Source organism: Grammomys surdaster, unplaced genomic scaffold (genome assembly GCF_004785775.1).
Source record: "Grammomys surdaster isolate TR1022 unplaced genomic scaffold, NIH_TR_1.0 137, whole genome shotgun sequence".
Taxonomy (NCBI): domain Eukaryota; kingdom Metazoa; phylum Chordata; class Mammalia; order Rodentia; family Muridae; genus Grammomys; species Grammomys surdaster.
The window spans coordinates 5258118-5283259 of record NW_021604595.1 but is presented as its reverse complement, the minus strand read 5'-3'; the positions used below and the strand labels follow the sequence as shown (position 1 = coordinate 5283259).

General features: G+C 45.4%; 1 protein-coding gene across 4 annotated transcripts in view; it reads left to right on the top strand.

The window, feature by feature from the left end:
- The window catches only part of Jarid2 (jumonji and AT-rich interaction domain containing 2), a 182580-nt gene that overhangs the window by 150779 nt on the left and 6659 nt on the right, over positions 1-25142 (top strand). For all 4 annotated transcript variants that reach the window (XM_028763204.1, XM_028763201.1, XM_028763203.1 and 1 more), the window contains 11 exons: positions 5279-5514; positions 11585-12617; positions 15682-16184; positions 17009-17101; positions 19185-19303; positions 19391-19461; positions 19945-20059; positions 22702-22807; positions 23167-23349; positions 23738-23868; positions 24260-24443. In XM_028763204.1, the coding sequence (XP_028619037.1) occupies positions 5279-5514; positions 11585-12617; positions 15682-16184; positions 17009-17101; positions 19185-19303; positions 19391-19461; positions 19945-20059; positions 22702-22807; positions 23167-23349; positions 23738-23868; positions 24260-24443 (2774 nt within the window). The remainder of the gene's footprint in view (positions 1-5278; positions 5515-11584; positions 12618-15681; positions 16185-17008; positions 17102-19184; positions 19304-19390; positions 19462-19944; positions 20060-22701; positions 22808-23166; positions 23350-23737; positions 23869-24259; positions 24444-25142) is intronic.

The following is a 25142-nucleotide window of genomic DNA, read 5'->3' as shown; positions in this document are numbered from 1 at the left end:
TCCCATTGTTTTCTGACTGTAGGAGCTCAAAGTTGAATTGGCTCCAGGGAAGTGCAGTATTAGTAAAGTAACAAGCCAGCCAATTGCTGGAGCCAATGCCTTGCTCAAGTCAGGTTACCTTGCAATAGCATGTAGCTTACATTTAAGTGCCTGGCTTTGTGTTAGACACGTGTTGTAGATCTCTTTTACTTCTAGAGTACACATAATGTTTTCCCCTACAATGACTCTTCTTCACCCCTCTTATTTTAGAGGAGTGATATTTGTAGGGTATAATCTTGTTAATTTGACTGGTTCTTTTCTGTTCAGTCTTAAAGGTCTTTATATATTCTTATCTACTTCCCTGCTGTTTTTCTGTAAGCAGGCTCAGTTTTCAGGAGTAACTCTTCTGAGTTTCTTAATCATCCACATCAGCTTGCACGTGAGGCAGGGAGTAGTCTCAAAATATGGGACAACAAATATCAGAGACTGCTTTTTTACTACATACCTAAAAACTACTTGCCTCCTGGCATTTGCCATATTTATTAAGAGTAATTACTGAGATAGGATGAGAGACCAGATTGTTGGCTTTGTCAGCACTCTCTAAAAGAAATTAATTTTTTAAATCAAGTGCGCATCTTTGCCAGGGTAGCAAAAACTTTCAAAAAGATCACCCTTGTTGTTATATTTGCATAGCTTCTTTCTCTGAAGAACATAAGACACAAAACACTTGGGCATGTCTTAGAAGGCAGATGAGTTGGTTTGTCTTTGAGAGAATCAGGCATAGATGTATTGGTATGTCAGGGAACTGGAAATTCAAATCTGAGACCTTGTATGTGACGGTTTTAGATACGCCTTTCAGCTCAATGTTTGAACAGCACCATTCATGGTGGACCCCTGGGAACTGTAAATGTGAATTTCCCCATGGAAATGTAGCTTTCCACCTCAAATACCCTTGCAGGAAAAGACATAGCTAAAGAAACTTCTTTTGCCTGTGTCTTTTTCACTCCTCATTTGATGGGAATTTTTCCCTTTCAAGAATGAAGTGACCTTTAATCAAAATATCTGCCTAAGGATTTAAAGACTTTGTTTGTTATGGTGTGAAAACACTTGTCTATAGAGCATTTAACTTTCAGAGTAAATGTATACAAATCAGTATATCAGTCTCTGTTCAGTAATGTAAAGAAAGCTATTTGTATCCCAAGACAATACAGTTTCCTAATACGGCTTGCTATGCTGGATGCTCAAAGAAACTAGTCCAATTATTTCTTTTAATTGGGGACAGTGTGTAGAGAACTTCTATATATACATTGATGGCTTTCTGTCTCATGCTCACAAGAAAGTGAAGTTTTTCTTTTTTTAACCTCCCTTTCCCTTCTCTCCCTTTCTTGAAAATCTTACAAATTAAGACAAAAGATAATTACTTGGAGGAATAAAACTGGCAGGTTCCCACGACACTTAAAATTAATGAGCTGTCGAGTACAAAATATACCTTGTCCTTGGCTTTGTCGTCTTTTCCCAATTACTCCTTTCTTTGCCATTTAACACATGGTATGACTTTTTGGTTGTTTGGTATTGGATATATTGCTGCTATAAAATAGTGAGGGTTACACAGCAAGATTCATTTGAAAAGCATCTTTTGTTTGCAAATCACAGTTTCATTCCTCTTTCCTAGGACATCTTGTTAGCAGGCATAAGTATGTTGATGGTGCTGACCTGGCCCCAGCCCTACCCTCTGCATGGCTTCAGCTCTGGTTCTAGGGTTTTGCTTTCCAGCCCTTTTCTGGGATTGGTAGCTGAAAGACCCCCCCATGTCTATGTCATTGAAATCATAGGATTGTGCTTCTCCCTTTCAGGTTTAGGCAGTGGAGGACCTTCCTTGTCTAGGTCAGGAGGACACTGCTGCCTGTCCATGTCTTAGAACTGGTTTTTGACCATGATTCATTTACAAAATAGTGTGATACTCATCATGTAGGCTTTAGGCCACAAACAGCTAACCCAGTTCCCACACATTGTTGTTGTTGTTGTTTTTTTCTCTCTCCTTAAATAGTCACTGAAGTAAGAGATAAACATATCTCTTCTTCCCTACACACACACACACACACACACACACACACACACACACACACACGCTTGGACTAGTGGCAAGCTATCCAGAAGCTGTGGTAGTGGCAGATTGGTAGTCTATTCAGACCTGTGAAAGGCTGGTGGAACTGGGAGGCAGGCAAATAAATGGTAAACATTTAATGAACTCCAATGGGCACAGGTTGTGTGATGGATCTTGCTCAGGCCAGTTGCCCATTCAGCATGGTGATGAAGTTTCCTGAGGACCTGTCTTGAGGATCATGTTATCCTCAGTCTACAAATGTGACATCCAAGAATCAAATCACATGCTCAGTAATAAATATAGGAGCCAGGACTTGGAGTTTAAATACTACTACTATGAAAAGGATAAACCCGGAAAATATTTTTGTTTTCTCCCCTTTAAACACTGAAAATAGTAGCTATAAAACTATTGTTTAAAAGAAGTGTCCGTTGTGAATGGTCTGTCTTAGTGGAAGTGAATGAGACAGCAGAGGTTCAGGATGCTGGAAGTTGAAGACAGCTGCTGTGAATAAAGGAGCCATGTAAGTGAACAGTCGAGTGGCCAAGGTTACATGTGCCATCTTGATGATTGGTCACCTTGAAGTGTGACTCCTCACAGATGATGTTTTCATTTGTCTCAGGCAGGCACATGCTGTGGGTGTGTGATTGATGGCTTCTGACAGTGGTTACTTAGACCTAGAGTAAATGTAGCCATTATTGCTGCTCCATTTTTCCCTGTGTCTAGTAGTATCTTGTCTAGCAGAGGAACGATAAGACACCTTTGTTTCTGTATCTAAAATCTGTTTTGAATATATAATTGCTGGTCCTGGACAGACCTTTGAGATTGCTGCTCACAGTTAATCCAGAAGTGAGAAATGTGAATCTCTATCTTGTGCTGTGTACAAAATATTAAATTATGAGAAAAGTCTTAGAAGTAAAGTTAAATTACTTTAATTTTGAAAGTATTGTGTGCCATGGATTGCTGTTTGTCAGAACATGACTTGAGCTCATAGTACTGAACTCTGTACCCACAGAAAGTAGATCCACAATGAATGTTCTCACAAAATCAGTAAAAACGTTGGGGATATTGGGGATAAATCTGTATATCATAAAGTATCTACTGCCAATGAAATGAGGCAGTTCAAGCCAGATTATATTATATTAAATACAGTTTTATTGGGAAGGTGATCTCAGGCAGGTGAGTTCACTGTTCCCAAAGGAGGAGGCCAGAGAAGTCTCCATGGGGAGGGGGAGGGAGGGAGGGAGGGAGGGAGGGAGGGAGGAACAACCCAGGGTTGGAGGGTCTGCTAGACAGGGACTCTGGAATGCTTGGAGAACCTGAAGGCCAGCTCTGCTTTGATATGTAAAATAGGTACCCCAGTCTTTTGTCCAGGGGCCTGAAACTAAACAGGAACTGTAATTTGTAAAATGTGAGAAGGGGAAAAGAAAATTGGATGTTGGAATGAAGCAATCTCCAGCATTTGGGGGTAGGAGACCTTTTTAAACATAAAGGCAAAGAGACTTGACTTTTAAAAACAAAGTTAGCACCAGAAAGATGCACCAGACTTAGTGTGATGATGTGCCTGTTAACACTGAGGATGATGACATGTATCTGAGTTTGAGGGCAACTAATCTACATATCCAGTTCCAGGGACAAATGACAGAAATGTGTACATTTTGGAATGCAAACAGTTAAAGGGTTTCTTGCTGTGAAGATGAGAGCAAGCATTGATAAGGTTTGGCACTCTAGTTACCTGTATGAAGAAAGGAGTTCTGGGGATGGGGGTTGGGTGGTGTAGAGAAATTAGCTGTGTGACGGGTTTGAAAAGGAAGAAAGTTTGATTTCTGTTACAGTTGACCCTCTGCTAGCTATTGGTTTACAATGACCTTTATACTTACAAAACAAAAGACAGCCCTTTTGAGGTCTTGTACCTTTCAATCCCAGGATTCTAGAGGTAGAGACAGGCATGCCTTTGTGAATTCAAGGCCAGCCTGGTCTGCATAGTGAAATCCAGGCCACCCAGATCTATACAGTGAGACCTTGCCATAAAAAAAAAGTCTATCACCACTTTGAAGATTTTAGGTAGGCAGGTTACAACAAAGCAGGAAAACCTCAAGATTTCAGGGGAGTTGATGACACTTAGCTTTTGAGTTGCAGGAAGCAGATGAATGATTGTAAAGATTTCACCTGATAGTTGAAAGGATATTAGGTTACATATATATGAATGATAATAACTACTAACTTAAATCAGGAAATTTTAAGCAGGATAAACAATCTTAAGAATCAGTGTACCTTATTCAGAGGAATGGTTGCTGGTTCTGCATTTAGTAGGTGGGCGTGGCTTATAGCCCCACCTCCTTAAGAGCAACTGCATGCCTAACTGGCCAGTTGCAAAGCAGCTCTGCAGTCTTCAAGTATGTGCCTTTAAATTTCTTTAAAGTCTTCTTGTGATGTTCAGGTGGTTTTGGTTTTAGAATGTTACTACATTCAGATAGTCCTGGACATTAACCTTAATTGACTTTATGATACTATAAAGCAAGTTGTATTCAATAGCAAATGTACTTTAAATATTGAATTTGGTATTTTTCTCATTTAGTGTTGCGCTGTCCAGTCTTGTCTGGTGATGCGAGGCGTGAGAGTGAGCTCAGCAGCCTGCCAGCCTCCCAGCACTAAGAGACATTGATGCTAGATGCAGCCTGTTTTTCTTCCTGATATTACTTATGCTGTTAACATGGGCTTTCCATGACACAGTCCCCTTGTAAGCTGAGGAAATACAATGTTACTTTCTCAGGTTCAATTTTTGTCTTTTAGTATACTGTTGATAATCCCTGAAGGAAATTTTCTATAGTTTTTAACTTTAAAAATTTTTTTTTGAGACAGTTTCACTCTAGACCACGATGGCCTAGAACTCTGTGTAGCCCAAATTGGTCTTGACTTTAGGGTTGTCTTGCTTCCTGAATGTAAGGGTTTTTAGGTATGAGCCACTATGATTCATTGCCTACAGTAGGCAGTTTATGAATGGATTCAAAAAACAAGATAAAGGAAATGAATAGTTCTTAGGATATATTTCAAGTGTTTTCAGTCAGTTTCATCTCATTTTATGTTCTTGTGCATTTGAGTGCTAGTCATTTCTCTGGAGAATGGTTGAGTAGTTTCATGATATGGTTCCTTTGCTCAAGGTAGTAACATCATTCTTCCCTTCTCTTCCTTTTCTAGTTTTCAATGGCTCTAATAGGTCAACACGGGAGAAAGAATCTGCTCAAAAACATAAAAGTAAAGAGGCCACTCCCGGGAAGGAGAAGCACAGTGACCACAGGGCAGACAGTCGAAGGGAGCAGGCTTCAGTGGCCCAGCCCACAGCCAACTCATCTGCGGGTTCCTCGGCCAAGGGGCTTGCTGCCAACCACCAACCTCCCCCTTCTCATCGGTCGGCTCAGGACTTAAGGAAACAGGTAACCCTCAGGAGGGGCTTTCTAGTATTCTATAGAATGCCCAGTTCATTCATCAAGGTGAATTCAGCCAACCAAGTTGGAGAAGAAGGACATGATGGGACAGAGGTCATGTCTCTACACTGTTGTGCTCCCCTTACCCTGGGAGGATCCAGATCTGGCCTCCCTTTCTTTCCTGGATGGCTTGAGCTTACACAGTATTCACATCCCAAATGCTGTTCCCCCTTCAGTCCTTGCCCCTGTTGGACTTTAAGATCTAAAACCAGGGGACGCGCTCCCCAGGGACACTCATGGATGGACTCACTGCAATAGCATGAGGTTTATTGATAAATTGATTTAAAAAAAATACAACCCAGTGCATTGGGGTTCTCTTACATGCAAGCAAAAAGAACCCCAAGCCAAAATTGGGGGCAATATTTATACCATATTCACAGGGCTCATAAGGGCAGTTTTACCTCTTAATCAATAACCAAAAAGGCTGACTTCAACAGCAGCTCCCAGGCTCTGTTTCTGTTCCCAGGCCGGTTGCTAAGTAACTCAAATTTGCACCTTACCTTTTACAACTTAAGTGGCTTCTGTTTACCCAGATTGTTCATCTCCCTTATCTCGGGCCCTTTCCTCTGGAATGTTTGTTCTAGTCTTTGGAATGTACTCCCAAGGATGTGCCTTGGGGGCAGCTAATATTTGAATATTTGAGTGCAAACTGAAACTCAAAACCTAAGAATCTTTTAATTTTAAGTTCATGCTTCCACCTGAAATTACATTCTTATATTTCCCCCTTTTTCTTGTGGCTGATTCCAATCTTGTAATCACAAGTCATCATCTGAGTGTGCAGTGTGATATTGTTGTCTAAGCATGAGCACTTGTACACTACTAATGCGCTCTTTAACAAATTTAATCAAGCGATTAAAAATGTAAGGGCCAAAGGTGAGCAATAGAAGCAAGATTATAAGGGGTCCCGTCATGGCCGAAACCAAGGTAGTAAACCAAGGAGATTTATTAAACCATGGCTCAAACCATCTTAGATTCTGCTATCTCTTTGCTTCGTAGCTAGCCTCTCAAAAACCTAAGAATCCTTTAATTTTAAGTTCATGCTGTGACCTGAAATTACATTCTTACACTCCCTCCCCTTCTCTTCTGAGAGTATGTGCCCCCTTCCCCCAACCCCCAATCCCTTCGTGTAGGGTTTCTCCCCTCCTAACACATCAAGTCTGTGCCAGATTAGGCACATTGTCTCCTACTGAGGGGGAGACAAGTCAGCCAAGGAGACTTAGCTGAATACTGTCTTGGGCATGAGGTAAGATGGAGACTGACCATCGATAGTTATGCTTTCTAGTGAAGCAGACATATAAAATATTATTTCCTAGTCTGCTTGTAAAATTCTTTCTACACTGATACACAATACAGGTAAATTTTTTATATAATTTTAATTTTTTTATTTTATGTGAATTTTTGTTTTACCTACAGTCTGTGTCAGGGTGGAAGTGGATCCTAATTGAACCTGGGTCCTCTTGAAGAGTGTCAGTGCTCTTAATTGCTGTGCCAACTCTTCAGCTCCTAACACAGGTCACCTTAAGGTTAGAAGTTAGTTTTATCTTCCAAATTAGTTTTATCTCCAGATTATTTACTTCTTGTCCCAGAGATTCATGAGAGTGGCCATAAACAAGGACACATAGTTTACATTTACTTCGGGACATTGCTGTTCCTCTCTATTACCCATGGCTCTTCTTCAGCACTCCATGTCTCAACAGTAATGAGTGTTGGTGTGTGGTAAGTGGCTTGGGGGTGTACAGCTAGTACCTTTTGGCCTGGGTTGTCTTCCCCCGTTCCTTGGTGGTACATACTAGCTGATCCACAAGTTGTCTAGAGTACTGGAGGGAGGCAATGGTCAACTGCGGTTACAAGAGATTTCATGAGCAAGGCAACTTTAAAATAACAGCATCTAATTTAGGGTCTTACAGCTTCAGAGAATTAATCATCATTACAGGCATCATGGTGACAGACAGTGTGCTTGAGGAAGTAACTGTGATGACAGTCTGTTCCTCAAGATAGTAGGCAGAGAGAATGGTACTGGGCCTGTCTTTGGCTTTTGATATTCAAAACCTTTCCCCATTCACACACCTACTCCAACAAAGTCACCCTCCCTACCTTATACTTCACTAGGGATCAAATATTCAAATAGATGAGCCTATAGGGCCATTTTCATTCAAACCACCACAGAAGCCACAATGGAGTGAGCTATTAGCACCTGTGTGCTGCCAGGCTTGGCTTCTTTTCTTGGTCTGGATCGTGCAGCTACAGAAAGTCTTTCTTACAAGTCAATCAGAGCGGATAACTTAGATCTTGCTATGACCCTGATCTCCCTGAGCCTTTGAGATGTGATCTTTACCTTCTTGGCTCTATTGTTGAATTTGAGGTTTTATGCCAACTCTTTCCATAGGGGCCTTGTGAGAAATGAAAAGATAAATGGGTAACCATCAGATAGTACTCTGAAAATAAGATCAATAAAGCAAATTGTAGATCCCTTTATAATTCCTTGATATAAGTGATTGTATTCAAATGTGTGAAGGATACTCCGACCCTTCCCTTCAGATTTGATTGTAGGAAATGTCTGTGTGGGGGCTGTGATTTGCAGGGGGTGCTGCTGAGCAGTGCAGAGCTCTGTCCTGCTTGTTGCCCTGCTGGTAGACACCCTTCTCACAGGAAGAGCACTCTCCTTGTAGGAAGGAATAATGGTAGATGGTGGTAGTTAATGCTCTTCTAGGCCCCAGATCCTGAGGCTGAGAATACATAAACACATACTTCTATGTTTCTCTTTCTATGCAGGGTCTGTGTCAGCATGCTATCTAATCTCATCACAAACCTCTGGAACTGGCAGAGTATCTGTTGGTATTCTGCAATAAGGCATTCATTTAGACATAGTAACAGATGCCAGCTGAATCATGCAAAAGTTTGGGGTTATCAGGAGAGAGAGATTATTTTCATTTGTTTTGAGATAGACTCTCAACTGTATAGTTCAAACTAGCCTGGAACATGTGACAACTCACCTGAAATAGTAGTTTGCCAGGAGAGTCAATGAAATTCATAGTTGTATGTGGTCAATAGTCAGGGATTATTGGGTCACACCAAATATGTCATACTCTTTATGGCGAGGTTAAGCTGTAACACTAAGAAAGAAGTTGTTGTGTCTTCATGATCAGCCTCCACATGCTCTTGGAAAGATAGCTGACATGCAGGGTCATAAAAGGCTTCCTGTGGAAGAGTATAGAAGTGAAATGACCAGGTCACCTAACAGGCCAAAGGATTCAGAATGGAAATTCTGGAAAATGAAATTGGGAAAAGTCTTTACAAAATGAAATCCTGAGTGTCTTTAGGGTTTCTAATGCTGTTACTAGACTCCATGACCACTGCAGCTCTTATAAAGAAAAGCATTTAATTAGGGCTGGCTTACAGTTTAGAGATTTAGTCCATTATCTTCACCGTGGGAAGCATGCTGACATGCAGGCAGATATGGAGCTGGATAGGTAGCTGAGAGTTCTACATCTAGGTAGGCAGGCTGAGTGAAGTGAGCTGCCCTCTGGGTGGGCCTAGCTTAAGCTTCTGAAACTTCAAAGCACACACCATGTTGTACACTTCTCCCGCAAGTCCACACCTCCAGTAATGCTGCTCCCCATGAACCTGTGGGGCTCATTTCATCCAACCACTGTTGTTCTCTTCCTGCAGAGTGGTAGTATAAAGAGGTTTTGCCTACTTCTCCAGAGGCTTTATGCATAATTTATAGTTGCCATGTTGCCTGCATCATGGTCTTTGTAAGAACCCTGGCTTTCCTTCTCTTTGGCTCTGCTTCCTGTCTGAAGTCCTTGTAGAGCTTCCTTCTTTAATCACCCCCATTCATGGTTGTGTTCTTTGTCAAGCTCACTCCCTCCCTCTAGTGGGTGAACTGAGGACTCTTGGTCTAAGCATCCATTTTCTGTTCTGTCCTGTAAATAAGTCCTTTCTGTTCACCAAAGTTTAATAAAGCACTAAAAATTGGGATTTCTGTCATTAAAGAACTAGTCAAGGAAGAATACTTGGAGTCTTTGGGTTTCATTTCCTTCACTTTTTCTTTCTTTTGTGTTCCTAGAATCCCTGCCAGAGCAGAGCCATAGAAAGCTGTCTGCTGAAGCCACTACAACACTCCCGTGTGCTTCATCCAGTAAATTAAGTGTCATTGTTTTGCATGTGCAGTGCCGTAGGTTGTACAGTCACAACTCAAGGTTTCCCTTGCCATGTGCTATTTCGATGACTGAGGGAGTCTGTTCTCAGTGTCAAGTGCCATAGTGATCTGAGGCTGGTAGAGCACCAGTAGTGCTGTAGCTCTCCATTCCCATGCTCTGTTGGTGCTGGTTAAGTGTTGGGTTCTGAGCAATGCATATCTGCTGAGAAGGCGGTGTCACTGTGTGCACTTGGTTGTTTCCACATTTTATCAGTAGTAGAGGACCATTTCAAGTTGTCAAATTTTATGTAAAGTCTGTAGCAAGCTTGTGGGTGGCTTGGTTGCTGGCTTAGCTTGCCAGCTGAAGTGCCTCGTGCAAAAGCACGTACCAACTGAACTGTTTTCTAGCCTTGTATATTTACGTCTAGTTCATTAGTGTCACATTGCCTCCCCCTTTTCTAAACTTAACTGAGACCCCCTCTGTCATATCAGTCATCAGTGGCTAGTGGGCTGCTGTGCAGTGTGCTAGGCACTGTGGCACATGGCATTAATCTCAGCAGTCATGAGGCAGAGGCGGGTGGATCTCAGAACTTGACACTAACCTGGCCTGCATAGTGATTTCTAGGCTAGCCATGCCTATGCAGTGATGCCTCCCACATTTGTTCCTCCCTAAAGGTTATGTACTGTCTCCAAAAGCTGGAGGAGCTCCAAGAACAACAAGTATTGGGTTGACTCTTATGTTTTTTACTGGACCACAGTTTTTGGGATTTATAGAAAATAGATCTGGCTAGCTTCTGTGCTGTTCCCCTACCCATGTATTGGTATGGAGAGGGTGTGAAACTTCACTGTTCAGCAGTTTTTCAAAGTGTGGTCCATAAACAGCAACAAAGCATCTCTAAAGACCTGATTAGAATTCCAGCCTCATTATATCTGGATGGGGCTTTGTAGACTTGTGGTCTGGGGCAGTGACTTATATGGACAAACCATGAACCTTTAATTTCCATTGCTGGTTTGGATGCCTGTCAAGTTGAACCTACATCCTACCAAAAGCTATCGATACTCATTTCCCAAGTATCAATACCTGGTATAAGTCCCTGGACTTATCACTCAGGTCTCTGTTGTAGCAAGACCTCATGATGACAACTTGTAGCTACCATTAGTAGCTTTAGGAAGACTGGTCCCCAGCTAGTAAGCCAGGCTCCCTGACTCAGCAGTCATCTGGGAAGAGGTCTCTGGTTTCTGTAATTGTGTGAATTTCATGGGGAGATGGCATTGGCTGCTTTAAAACCCTGTTGTTTCTTGTTTTTAAAATTCAGTTATAGATGACACCCACGAGACTAAGTGTAATACCAAACTCACAGCTATGCTGATTGGTGTGAACACCTGCCCTGGAACAGATGAGTCTAGTACCTTATTGTTCTTACTTGGAAATCAGTGGGCCTCTGGGGGTTTGGGATACCAGAACCCCATTCTTTGTTGAGTGAGCCATCCTTTCGTTTCACAGACTTTTTCCTTGGTGTTCCAGCTGGCAAATGGATGGCCAGCACAGGACGGCTGCCTCTCTCTCCCCAGCTAACAGAGACCCAATGAGGGCTGCAAAGGGCAAGAACATAGGAGCCATGGGTGCAGAATGGGCTTAGGCATATTTTGGCTTCACAAAAGAAGTTGAAGGGTCCATCCTGCATCTAGTGAGGCTGTCAGTGCTCTTCATTCTGCTATCACAGATTGATTATTGATGGGCTCTCTGCTTTGCTTAGTGGATGGCCCTACGTCTCTTCTGAGCCAGGTCTGTCACCAGCAACTGTAGTAGTCCTTTCTCACTATTATCTCCCTGAGTACTAATGCTTTCTCTCTCCCCGGCTTCTGCTGCCTCCACAGGTGTCTAAGGTAAATGGAGTCACTCGAATGTCATCTCTGGGTGCAGGTACAAACAGTGCCAAAAAGATCCGAGAAGTCAGACCTTCACCATCCAAAACTGTGAAGTACACTGCCACAGTGACCAAGGGGACTGTCACATACACCAAAGCCAAGAGAGAACTGGTCAAGGAAACCAAACCCAACCATCACAAACCCAGTTCAGCTGTCAACCACACAATCTCAGGGAAAACTGAAAGTAGCAATGCAAAAACCCGCAAACAGGTGCTATCCCTTGGGGGGGCGTCCAAGTCCACCGGGCCTGCTGCCAGTGGCCTCAAGGCCAGCAGCAGGTTGAACCCAAAGTCATGCACTAAGGAGGTAGGGGGGCGGCAGCTGAGGGAGGGGCTGCGGAATTCCAAAAGGAGACTGGAAGAGGCACAGCAAGTGGACAAGCCGCAGTCACCCCCCAAGAAAATGAAGGGGGCGGCAGGCAACGCTGAAGCCCCTGGCAAAAAGGCCTCAGCGGCTTCAGGAGAGAAGTCTCTACTGAATGGACACGTGAAGAAGGAAGTGCCCGAGCGAAGTTTGGAAAGGAATCGGCCAAAGCGGGCTGCAGCTGGCAAGAATATGCTGGGCAAACAAGCACATGGCAAGACAGAGGGCACCCCCTGTGAAAATCGTTCTACCTCTCAACCCGAGTCCTCGCACAAGCCGCATGACCCACAGGGCAAGCCAGAGAAGGGGAGTGGCAAGTCTGGGTGGGCAGCGATGGACGAGATCCCTGTCCTCAGGCCCTCCGCCAAGGAGTTCCACGACCCGCTCATCTACATCGAGTCAGTCCGTGCTCAGGTGGAGAAGTACGGGATGTGTCGTGTGATCCCCCCTCCAGACTGGCGGCCAGAGTGCAAGCTCAACGATGAGATGCGCTTTGTCACGCAGATCCAGCACATCCATAAGCTGGGCCGGCGCTGGGGCCCCAATGTACAGCGGCTAGCCTGTATAAAGAAGCACCTCAGATCTCAGGGCATCACCATGGATGAACTCCCCCTCATAGGTAAGTTCTGATATCGAGTGGCCACTGTTCTAGCTTTGCCTTGATCTCTAACAGGTGGACTTCTCAATTCATTTCCCTGCTGTTCCACTAATTGAATTCATTAGTGGAACCTCTCTGGTCCTGGATGTTTATGGTAGTAAGTTTGGAACTGAAACCTCTAGACCATGGGGAGTGCTCTTGGTGCTAGAGCCCCTGGGCCCTTGCTGCACGTTTTTTTTTATTGCTCTGGAGCTGCTGCTGTTGAGCAGTGTCCAGGGAAAGGCTGAGGAGGTCAGGCTGCTAAAACTATGTGCCATGGCTTCAAGACCACAGATTAAGTGCTGTCTAACTCTGTGTGCTGGCAGTATTGGTTTCTGCTGAAGAGTGTCTCTGTGGCTTGTAGTAGACCACCTGCACTTTGGTCCTCACAGAGCCTTTCCTCTGTACATCTGTCTGTCTGGGTATCTCCTTATAAGGGCATCAGTCAGACTGTGGTAAGGCTTCCTTGGATGACCTTTAACTTAGTGACTACTTTACAGACTCTTTCTCATAATACCATTACATTCTGGGGTTTTAGGGTTTTGTTCTTGTTAATGTCAGCTCCCCCCCCCCCCCAGCCCCCCCCCCCCCCCTCCCCCGGCATCCCAGTACTCACGTTTCTAGTGAAGGCCAACTGGCTTTTGCAGAGAGGCCAGTCCTTTTTTTTTTTTTTTTGGTTTTTCGAGACAGGGTTTCTCTGTATAGCCCTGGCTGTCCTGGAACTCACTCTGTAGACCAGGCTGGCCTCGAACTCAGAAATCCGCCTGCCTCTGCCTCCCAAGTGCTGGGATTAAAGGCGTGCGCCACCACTGCCCGGCGAGAGGCCAGTCCTTAAAGGTGGCCAGCAACTACTCTCCCTGTAGGTTTGAGCTCTTAAGAAGCAGTACTGTAGCTGGGCAGTGATGGCGCACGCCTTTAATCCCAGCACTTGGGAGGCAGAGGCAGGTGGATTTCTGAGTTCACGGCCAACCTGGGCTACAGAGTAAGTTCCAGGACACCCAGGAAACCTTGTCTCAAAAAAACAAAACAACAACAACAAAAAAGAGCAGTACTGTGTATCTGTGGTTGGGATATATGAACTAGCTCAGCCGTCATCCCAGAGACATCAGTGATGCCAGAGGAGAGTTTATAACTCCTCTTCCCAGGAGGCTGCCAGTACACAAGCCTGACAGGGTCTCTTGAATCCTTTGGGTTTGTCATCTCCTGCCAGTGCAGAGGAGCAGCAAGCTTTGGATAGAGGCCCACAGACAGATGAGGAGTCCACACCCCTCAGCCCCACTGCCAGCCCCCTGGTGACCCAGCCCTGCCTTTGTGAGTTCTGTGCCTTGGTAGGTGCCACTCTTAACTCCCTTCCAGTGCATAGTACATTTGTGTGGGGGAATAGGTAAGATGGCAGGTAAAGTTGCCATGGTAACTTGAGACTTGTTGCATAGTTCTTTCTTTGTTTTCCCTCATAAGCCACAAGTCACTTCATTGTTACCTTGTTTTTTATCCTTTGCCATTACCTGTAGGATGAATGTGATGTGAGCTACCTAGGGGTACTTACTTGGCCCATGACCCATGCAGGGTTCAGACCTAGGGCTCCTTCCTACTGGGTAGGACCAGGTACCTTTTATGTGCCTTTTAAGACTCTGACTCCTGGGGAGCCTCTCTCCCAGAAGACACTTAGTAAGTGAAGCCTTCATGGGTGGTACAGGGTGTCTGTCACCAGGAACTCTCTACAGCCATCGAATGAATGAGGGTTGATTGTGTTCTAAGAGTTCTAAGAAACTTTGCAAACATTGCATGTCATTTCGGACTGCATGCGTAATTAATACTTTCATTTTGGAAGTGCTAAAAAAGATACACTGTAGCTTGTGTGTTCTGGGCTATGTTGGGATGCCTGGAACACTTCATTTCATGGAGGAAGACTTCAGAGTTACAGAAAAAGACTTTTATTTGCCACTGTGACATTGTTGGACCATAAAGCTGCTGCTGACTGCACATGCTGGGTGTGAGGACTGGTTACCTGAGTGCCTTCCCTCCCTCCCTATGTTGCCAGCCAAATCACTTGGTAGAGCAATACATGGGATCTAAGCTGCTGTTTCCACCTTAGTGACAGGACAGTCCAGGGACTCAATCTGTAGCCTGATGGACATTATAGTGCCCAGTGTGCTCCTGTACTGTGTCATCTGGTGCCATATTTCTTTTAATTTTGATGTCAATTCAGCCCTACATTTGAAGATTGAAGAATTTGTTTTGTTGTTGTTGTTTTGTTTATTTTTTGCTTTCATTGTGTTGTTGGTAGTTGTTCCTCTTTTCAGTGATGTGGCTTCTCCATTTTCCATCCAGGTGGATAGAGAGATGTGGTCTGTATTTACATACATCTGAGATGGATTTGTTTTTTTGTTGGTTGTATTTTTGGTTTGTCTGTCTGGCACAGGTTAGGCAAATGTTGTACCACTGACCCACACAGCCCAGCCCATATTTGAGTTTTGATAAACATTTAAACCCATCTTTTCTGAGATAAGTCCTCTCTGTCTCAGAAAGTTTTGTGCCCTGGAACAAATGTGGTTTTTGTCTTGGATTCAACAAAACAGCCCTTATGAGTAAAAGCTAGGCTATTTATTTGGAAGAGACTTATCTTTGATCTCAGGTGTAGCGTCCTTCTACAGTATTGATTATGCAGTAAGCTGTGGTGGAGCCCTGGCCATGCTTTGCTCCAGTGACCTGTATCCCTCTGTGTAGTAAGTAGTGCCCTACTCTATGTTGAGTCCACAACTTTGGTGCCATTTCAGTCATCCTCCCCTTGTGTGCATGGCTCCCTCTTTCTATCCTTCTGATCAGTTTCTCAGATACTATTTCTGGCCACCTTCCTAAGATGATTGTATCTCAGATTGCTTTCTCTCCTAGTACTTAGTCATGACCCCAATAAGTGCTCAAAAATGTTTGTAGATGCAAGCTAGGTGCTTGCTGCTTTAGAGTGGGCTTTCCGTCCTAATAGAACATAGAAAAAAACCAATTTTCTTTATATCCTTCTTAACCATTTTGCCCCATCACTGCCCAGGAGGCTGTGAGCTCGACCTGGCCTGCTTTTTCCGGCTGATTAATGAGATGGGCGGCATGCAGCAAGTGACTGACCTCAAAAAATGGAACAAACTAGCAGACATGCTGCGCATTCCCAAAACTGCCCAGGACCGGCTGGCCAAGCTTCAGGAGGCCTACTGCCAGTACCTGCTTTCCTATGACTCCTTGTCACCTGAGGAGCACCGACGGCTGGAGAACGAGGTGCTAATGGAGAAGGAGATCCTGGAAAAGCGCAAAGGGCCATTAGAGGGGCACACAGAGAATGACCACCACAAGTTCCACTCCCTGCCCCGCTTTGAGCCCAAGAATGGGCTCATCCATGGTGTTACACCCAGGAATGGCTTTCGTAGCAAGCTCAAGGAGGTGGGCCGGGCCCCACTCAAGACAGGCCGGCGGCGACTGTTCGCTCAGGAAAAAGAAGTGGTCAAAGAGGAGGAAGAAGACAAAGGTGTCCTCAATGACTTCCACAAGTGCATCTATAAGGTGAGGGGCTATACAGGTTGCCTATAACCACAGGTAGGGTGAGAAAGGAGTTGTGAGCCTTTCCCTGGTGGAGCCAGAGGAGGCTGGCTTGTTCTGGGCACTGGATGCTAAGACAGTATCCTTGACTGTTTGAGCTGCTATGACTGAATATCACAGGAGACATTAATGAATGGAAAGATTTTATGTGTTGATTCTAAAGGTTGAGCTGTTTCTTATTAACAGCATTAGGTGAGTGTTTGGCAACTTGGTAGAAGTACACAGAACTTTCATGAAATGACCTATTCTCCATGTCTGTTGGTAGTTATTTAAAGCCGATACTATGATAGTATGTTAAACCCAAGGAACCATTCCTTGTTGTTTTTTATAAACCTGCTTTATTAAAGACACTTTTATATTTAGTTGGAAAAATCTGGTTAGCCCAGTGCCCACAGCTTGTCTGCCCTGGGGCACTGAGGGGGCTGCAGAGGCATGGCCATCACCCCTGTCATTGCACCTGTGGTAGTTAGTGTTACATTAGGCCCTCCTTGTACGTAACAGTTTAGAAAGGTTTCAGTCCAGGAAAGTCATTTTGTCAGCCTCATCCAGAGCTGTTCCTTGTTGGAGAGCAAACCCCACCCTCTCTCTCCATTCTTGCTTCTTTGTGGTCTCTCCAAAGCAGAGTGTACCAAGATAACAAACTTATGTGGGCGTTGTCATCTACTGAGCCCACAGTGTGTTTGTGTCACCATGGGGAAGCCACTGGGCAAGAGACCTATGACAGAAATTTATGTTCTGACATAAACTTGGTCTTAAGCCTTACTCGTCTGCTGTTTTGTTTATTTCAGGGAAGATCTGTTTCTCTAACAACTTTTTATCGAACAGCAAGAAACATCATGAACATGTGCTTCAGCAAGGAGCCCGCACCAGCAGAGATTGAGGTAAGTTAGTCAATTCCATACATCCTCCTGTGACACTAGGAAGGGCCCTTAGCCTTGGTGCAGGATGACAGAACACAGGGGTAGAGATTGTCTTGTGTGTCTGTTTGGGCAGCCAGGCACATTTTTCTTGGAATTCTCTAGTCTGCTGGAAGGGCCTGAGTGAGGGGCGTGTCTGGGCTCCCATCACTGGTCCAGCTGGCAGTTTTCACCCTCAGTGAACTGCCTCTCCCCCATCCTTTCTGTGTGTTCTGGAGAATGTTTGGAATCCCCTGAAGTCATGGTGTGCATTTCTCCTCTCCTGTTCTTCATGTAATGGGATTGGCAAGTGGCCATTTCTGTGCCACTGCCAGCTCTCTTCTTGGAGTTAGTGCAGTGTTGGAAAGACAGTGTGTTCTTGTGTGCCCAGGCCAATTAGCAGCTGTTCCGTGTGAGGGGCTGCAGAATAGAGCTCGTCCTGTTTGTGTATATTCCCTGGCCAGTGCTCAGTAGAGTCCCTTGGACCCTACAGCTGCTGACATAGGAATCTAGCAGTGGTTGCTTTGTGAAGGGAGAGAAGCCAGTTCAGATCCCTGGCTCAGCACACAGTTGGAGCTAGGAAGAGGAGAGTGCTGGGGAGATGAAGTTTCTCTTGATGGGTGACAGGTTCCCAGCCAGCTTTTTAATTGACTCTGGTTTTAGGACTTTGTATACTTGTGTTGGTGATCATGCTTTGCCTAGCTCTGTAACCTGGAGCTTGACATCCACTGCCAACCCCAGGTTGAGCTCTGTCTAGGATCACATTACATTGGACTGGTCTGACACCCATGTGGCCATCAGGGTTGCTTCTTGATACCTCATGACACTGTGGCAGACATGCCAGATTGAGAGGGTTCAGCCTTTGAAGCTAGAAAGAGAGCCTTTGTTGTCTCTCCTGTGTTCTTGGCCTCTTCAGGAGGAGCTGATGATTACTACTGTCCATAGCACATTCTACTGTCTTTATCTAGAAATTTCTTTTCCTCAGGAAGACTAGATTTTGCTGTAACCATAACCTGCATATTTAAAAGCAAAATTGAAGGTTTGTTGAAATTTATTTGTTTGTGCCATCTGCTGTGGAATGAGTTCTTGTGCCTCCTCTAGACGTTAGTGCCTGCAGGTTTCAGCTCTGGTCAGTCTGAATCACAGGGTGTTCTTTCTGAGGAAAGGGTCCATTCCGAAATGGCACGGCATTCCTTTATGTTTGTGGCCATTTGGTCCTTCAGAAAGGCCTCTCGTATGTCCTCCTATTCCTGGGATTTGGGTTACAGTCTATCCTCGATACTCACTGGCTGAATTTCTTACACTAAGGTTCATGCTCAGGTTTGGTGGGAGGAGAATGGATTGAAAGTGCAGCTGAGGGTGGAGGCGGGGCCATCTTAAAGGGAAACAAAACCATTGCTTCACTCTTGATTGCAGTGTGTTCTCAAACTGCCTCTATCCTAGTGGAATCAGCTCCAATTGTAGCGCGCTCTGTCTCTCTGTCTCTCTGTCTCTCTCTCTCTCTCTCTCTCTCTCTCTCTCTCTCTCTCTCTCTCGTGTGTGTGTGTGTGTGGTACATTTTGAGGTCAGTTTTTGTAGTAAGTTCTTTCCTTCTAAGGAAAGTTTCTTTTCCAAGGATTAAAGTGAGCTTATTAGCAGGCTTGTTGCTCCTTTAAGACTTGTGACCCCTTCCTTCATGTCTGGCCTGCTTTCTGACCCAGGCATCTTCTGTACAAACTGTCATCTGTGACTGATTCTGTCTGTGTAGGATCGATCCTCATGCTCCAGCAAGCAGTATGTCAGCATTTCCGTCCTCCTTAGCCTCACAGCATCTGTGGCCGGTTTCCCTTAGTGTTTGACAGAGCTGTCATCCCAAGCATCGCAGTGTATCTAGAGACCCTACATACAGCCGTCTGTTGATTTGCAGATGTGTCCCCAGAGATGACAGTTGTACCATTGCCTTAAGTTCTGAGAGAGTTGCTCATGGGAGTTTCCTGATAGACACCTTGTACTGGATATAGTGTTCCAACTGTGTCTCAGGGTTCAAGTACCTCACAGACACTGACTGGTTTTTTTCTCTTCTGAACAGCAAGAGTACTGGAGGTTAGTGGAAGAGAAGGACTGTCATGTGGCAGTTCATTGCGGAAAGGTGGACACTAATACCCACGGCAGTGGGTTCCCGGTGGGAAAATCAGAACCCTTTTCAAGGTAATTGTCCATTCTCTTGTCCATGGTTTGGGACTAGATGGTACTCTTCCCTGCCAGCTCTGACAGTCTCCCTCTTTCCCTCTGCAGGCATGGATGGAACCTTACTGTCCTCCCCAATAACACAGGGTCCATCCTGCGTCACCTCGGTGCTGTGCCTGGTAAGCATGACCTTAAAAAGCACACTTCTCTACCAGCCTTCATAGTGGGAACATAGCGCGCGGGGGTGGGCTGGGGGTGGGCTGGGGGGTATCTTTGCTAGCAGCCACAGTAAGTGTGCTGAGACGTGAAAGCTTCTTTTGACTTAGGTAAAGCCACTCGATGGGGGGTCTGTCTGCTAGGAATACTTTGGGCCTTGAAAGGGAAGCCTGAGAGATTCTCTTCTGTCAAAGCCAGGAGCCATGGATCCCACTTTGTTCGTTGTAGACAGAGGCACTTAAGCAGGGAGGGCTAAGGGGCTACAGGCTACTCAGCCAGAGTTGTCAGATAAGAGAGATAAGTTGACTTACCTCTATGTAGCAAGTGGGGAGGAGCAGGCAGCTTAGTGTAATGTCTGTGAGAGGCATATGCCTCTCCTGAGGACACTCTTAATTGCTGTCACTCTGAAGCACTGTTGCTCTAAATGACATCTCTTTATGTTGTAGGAGTGACTATTCCCTGGCTAAATATTGGCATGGTCTTTTCTACCTCATGCTGGTCTCGAGACCAAAATCACCTTCCATATATTGACTACTTACACACTGGTGCTGACTGCATTTGGTGAGTACTCACCCCCAGCAGCAGGTACAGTTAGTTGCCTTAGGCCTCTCAGGAAGCTGGTGCTGTGAAGGGCAAGGATCCTGCAGGGAAGAAATGTGCTTTCCCCTAGTCAGTGACTGGGCTTTCTACCTGTGTGCTACAAGTGTTGGAGGTGTGCTCTGTGAATTGCCTGCATAATTTGCTGCCTGTCCTGTCGTCATCATTTCCCCCTCCTCCCCCCTATCATATTTTGTGGAATTCCCACAGCCCACAGTTGATTTCATAGCAGCATTCATAAAAAAAGTACCATGAGGAGACTGGTTTGGGCAGCTTTACCTATGTGGCCTTTTGCAAGAGTTCCAGAGCTAGTCTACCCCGATGATGCATTGTCTGAAATAGTGTCTCCATGAGGTGTGTGGCACAGTATAGTTTCTTTGTTGGTCCTCTGTGATCTGCTCAAGGCTGAGCATTCTGGTTTCTATGTTGCCCTCAGCAGATGGGGGTTGACTGCATATGAATAGAGTGTCCTGTCTCACAGTCTCACCGCCTGCTGGTCTCACCTCCATTAACTGTGCTTAATGCCCTAGGGGGATGATGAAATAGTCTTTATTAAATAGAGAAAATCTTCAACTGATGTCTTCTCAGTAGCCCATGTGGGCAGCAGTCTGCTTGCTAGTGTGGTGTATAGTTTGTTCATTACCTGATGAGGAAGGAGGGGTCTTTGTGTTGAGGGCGATCTTTTGTGGGACCTGCGGGGGTGAGGCTGGTGGTGTAGGTTGATATATGTGGAGACAGATCATAGTGGTTATGAGGCAAAAGAGCACTTGACAGCTGTGGAATGTGCCACACATACCCGTGTGGACATGGTTAAGATCCTGCCTTGTGTGGGTGCTCCTGTGGCTAGCACTGACCTGTGTCACAGGCATGTGAAGATGTGAGTATTCTAAGCAAGGTTCCTATTGCTGTGATGAAACACCATTTCCAAAGCAAGCTGGGGAAGAAAGGTTTGATTTTATTTGGCTTATGCTTCCATATTACTGTTCATCATCAAAGGAAGTCAGGACAGGAACTCAAAAGAAAGCTAGAAACCAGAGGCCGGAACTGATACAGAGGCCATGGAAGGGTACTACTTACTGGCTTGCTCAGCTTTCTTTCTTATAGAACCCAGGATCACCAGCCTGGGGATGACCTTACCTATAATGGGCTGTGCCTTCCCCATTAATTGGTAATTATTAAAGTTCCTTGAAGGCTTACCTACAGCTGGACTTTATAGAGGTATTTTCTTGTGGTTCTTTTCTCTCAGATGACTTTAGCTTGTGAGAAGTTGATATAAAACTTTCCAGTGAGTGTGAATGCAGGTTGTTTTTTATAGCTTGAATGTGTAGTTGGAAGTATTGAAGCTTGAGAGCGTGTGAGCTATTTGAAGTCTTATCCCTGGGGTCCTAATGGCATCAAAGCAGAGCCATGGATGTGGTCAGTGAATTGTATGGCACATGCTTTCACTCCCTATTTCAATCATGAGTCAGTAATGGAATATATTGGCTTTGAAATTATATAAATATTTTGGGATAATGTGGCTGGTTCTTTCCCTCAGCAGTTGAGACCAAGATTTGCTACAGAGATAAGTTGCATGATAAATGGCTGAATGTTTTTGGTTGACCAAGCTTATGGTACTGTGTAGGGATAGAGCTGAGGAAGGAGGCCTGACAGTTTTGTCTCTGTTCAGCTCCAGGTCCTTTCAAGACCCCAGTGTACTGTGACAACCATTTGCCCAGGCAACAGTTATTTAGACAGCTGGCCCTGCCCTGTGCCTGGCTCTCTGTCGGCTCACCAGACTTTTGATCATAACCATGTGACCCAGGCAGTCATGTGGCATAATTGGTACTTTCTTGGTGGCAGGCTACTTGAGGTATTGAGAGAGTACCATGAAAATGTTCAGTCTCTGCTATTGCAGTGAGTGAGGTCTATGTAGATTGTCCCCTCGACTAAGTTACTACATTTGCAGCCTTGTCTCCCACTGAGGCCTCTTCCCTGTCTCCAGGAGGTGTGGTCTGTCTGTCCCAGACCCACAGCCTTCCTCATGTAGGCTGTCTTTCTCTTGTCTTTCTAACCACAATTCCTCAAGCTGGGTTCTGACATTATTAGTAGAAAGAGCAAGAGTTCCCCAGGTAATTGAGGACATTCCCAGTTTTCTAGCAGTTGTGGCCTTGGCTGGGTAAATGGGCTGTGTGTGTATGCACTGGGTTTGGCCCCCTCTTCCTGACCCGTAAGTAGGTCCTCCCTGGTTGCCTTAGTAGTGGGGACCTAGGTACTATGTTTTCTCATCATGAACAGCATCAAATCCTGTTCCTATGCTTGAGAACTTGCCCATTCTTTGCAGTGTCAGAACTCACTCAGGCTGTGGGAGTGCACACTTGTGTCTGTTTCTGGTTTATATACATACAATGCTTGGCTATCTGGCTTTGGTTTGGTCTTGGCTCACCCTGTGGGGCAGATCTGCATAGAAAGTGAGCAGTGTGTATAAGGCTGTATAAGGCTTGTGGTTTGGCTGTGTAACGGGCAGAAGCAGCCAACAGCAACAGAGCACAGCACTGGGCCAGCACTCCAGCCCAGCTGCCCCACAGAGGTTTCACCGAATGTCTTTTGTATTTCCAACCCTCCAGGTATTGCATTCCTGCTGAGGAGGAGAACAAGCTGGAGGATGTGGTCCACACCCTGCTGCAGGGCAATGGTACCCCAGGGCTGCAGATGCTGGAGAGCAATGTCATGGTAGGTCTATTATCGTCCACCTACACAATGGCTTAGGGACTGAAATGTATTCTCTTGTCAGCTCCTGACAATGGTGGGTTGGGCCTGGATGTGCTACTAAAGGGTTTGTGGCACAAAAGGAGGAAGCTGTGTGCTGACCATGACCTCTGCCTTGCAGAAAATTGACTCCGCCATTAGGCTAACATTGACTTGTGTTTTCATGATTGTCTTGTTTTATATTTTCTGAAGGATAATCATCATAATCTGGTTTGTTAAGCAGTCCCTCCACCAGGGTTCCTGTACAGCTGAACTTTCACATAGCAGAGGGGTTGCCCAGCAGTGCAACAGGGGCATGCATCTCACTTGGCTCTGTCCCCCAGATCTCTCCAGAGGTGCTGTGCAAGAAGGGAATCAAGGTCCACAGGACTGTACAGCAGAGTGGGCAGTTTGTTGTCTGCTTCCCGGGATCCTTTGTGTCCAAAGTATGTTGTGGCTACAACGTCTCAGAGACAGTGCACTTTGCTACCACCCAGTGGACAAGCATGGGCTTCGAGACTGCCAAGGTAAGCAGAGCAGGCGTCCTTAGGCATTGGATGTAGTAGTATCAACTCAACCATAGCCTCCGAGCTTCTGCCACTGGTGGGTTTGGAGATTTTCCAGTTTATATTATGAAGCCTTTGACTTCCAATACTGGCCATCCCACAATTGTGGGGACCACTCAGAAATATACAAGATAAGCACTGGATCTGAGTACATAGAACATCTCTGCTTATTCTGAGTTGTGGTTCTGCCTCAGGCTGGCAGTGAGGCACCAGGACTTTTCTTGGAATCTGGTACTATTCTCCACGTAAGCAAAACTAACCAATGGCCACTTTAGAAGTTCAAACAGCTTCTCTGCCACTATGAACCTTGGCTGTATCTTGGAAATAGTAAAAGTGATTCTTCTTTCAGGAGATGAAGCGCCGCCATATAGCTAAGCCATTCTCCATGGAGAAGTTGCTCTACCAGATTGCACAAGCAGAAGCAAAAAAGGAAAATGGTCCCACCCTCAGTACCATCTCAGCCCTTCTGGATGAGCTCAGGTAGTATAGACCCAGGTCTCAGGGCCTGAGGGGAAGCCACAGCATTAGCTGCAGGCTCGGGTTGAACAAGCATGTGGCAGTTCCCTGAACTGCCGGCCCCCTGAAGCTAATAAGGACTGAACCCGTTTTCCTTTGGTCCTCTGCTATTTCCTCTGTTGTTTTCCTGTATGATATCGGGAGCTCTTGGTAAGCTGATATTGGGAGTGATCCCAAGCTGTCGTTCCTCTTTGTGGTCAGTGCTGAACTTGCCTTTTGGTAATAATATAGAAAAGTAAGGTTGCTGGGCTGCTCTCCCTGTGGCTGACTCTGTAATCTAGTGTCCCCTTAGTGGGGAGCAGGTATTCATTGTGGGCATTCAACCTTCTCATGGTGCTGCCACTCATCTGCACAGGGATACAGAGCTGCGGCAGCGCAGACAGTTGTTCGAGGCTGGCCTTCACTCCTCTGCGCGCTATGGCAGCCATGATGGAAACAGCACAGTGGCGGATGGGAAGAAAAAGCCTCGAAAGTGGCTGCAGCTGGAAACTTCAGAGAGGAGGTGCCAGATCTGCCAGCACCTGTGCTACCTGTCAATGGTGAGTGTATGCATGAGAGCCCAGTGGCACAAAATGGGCCAGCACCCCAGGCCTGCTTTAGGGCTGCCTTCAGATCCCAGCCTCCTCACACTATGGTAGCAAGACCGTGAGTCAGCTAGCACAGTGGGCAGTTCTGTCTAGTACTGGTGCTCTCCCCTAAGTCCCTGCTGTTCATTCCACAAGTGCTCCACCCCACTGATCACCTACATTCAACTATACCTTTTGGGAAACACTTTCATAAGTTCCCAGCTGCATTCTCCTGTGATTCTAAATTCTGTCAGGTTGGCAGTAAAGATTAACCTTGGTGGGGTTTTATTAATGGTAACAAATGTGTATTGCTCGTAACCACTGAATTTGTGATTAGTCCTTGGAGTCTTTCAAAGTTCTTTTGAAATTTTTGTTTTCATGGAGGCTCCTACAAGCCCTAGATTTAAAGGCCTGCCAGATATTTGCACTCAAGTGTTGAGACCATTGTTCCTATTTTTTATATAAAGGATAAGTACACAGGCCCTTCTTGTAGGCCCTCTAGCATCAGCGGCTTTCCGGTGATACCTCAGGTAGCAGGGTATAGTGGTAGTTCATCAATCTGCTCTAATTGCCTGGTGGTGGCAAGACAAGTTCCTGCTACTTGCCCCAATGTTCTGGATATATTCTCATTCTCTCTCTCCCTGCCTCCCTCCCTCTCCCCCCACCTCCCCT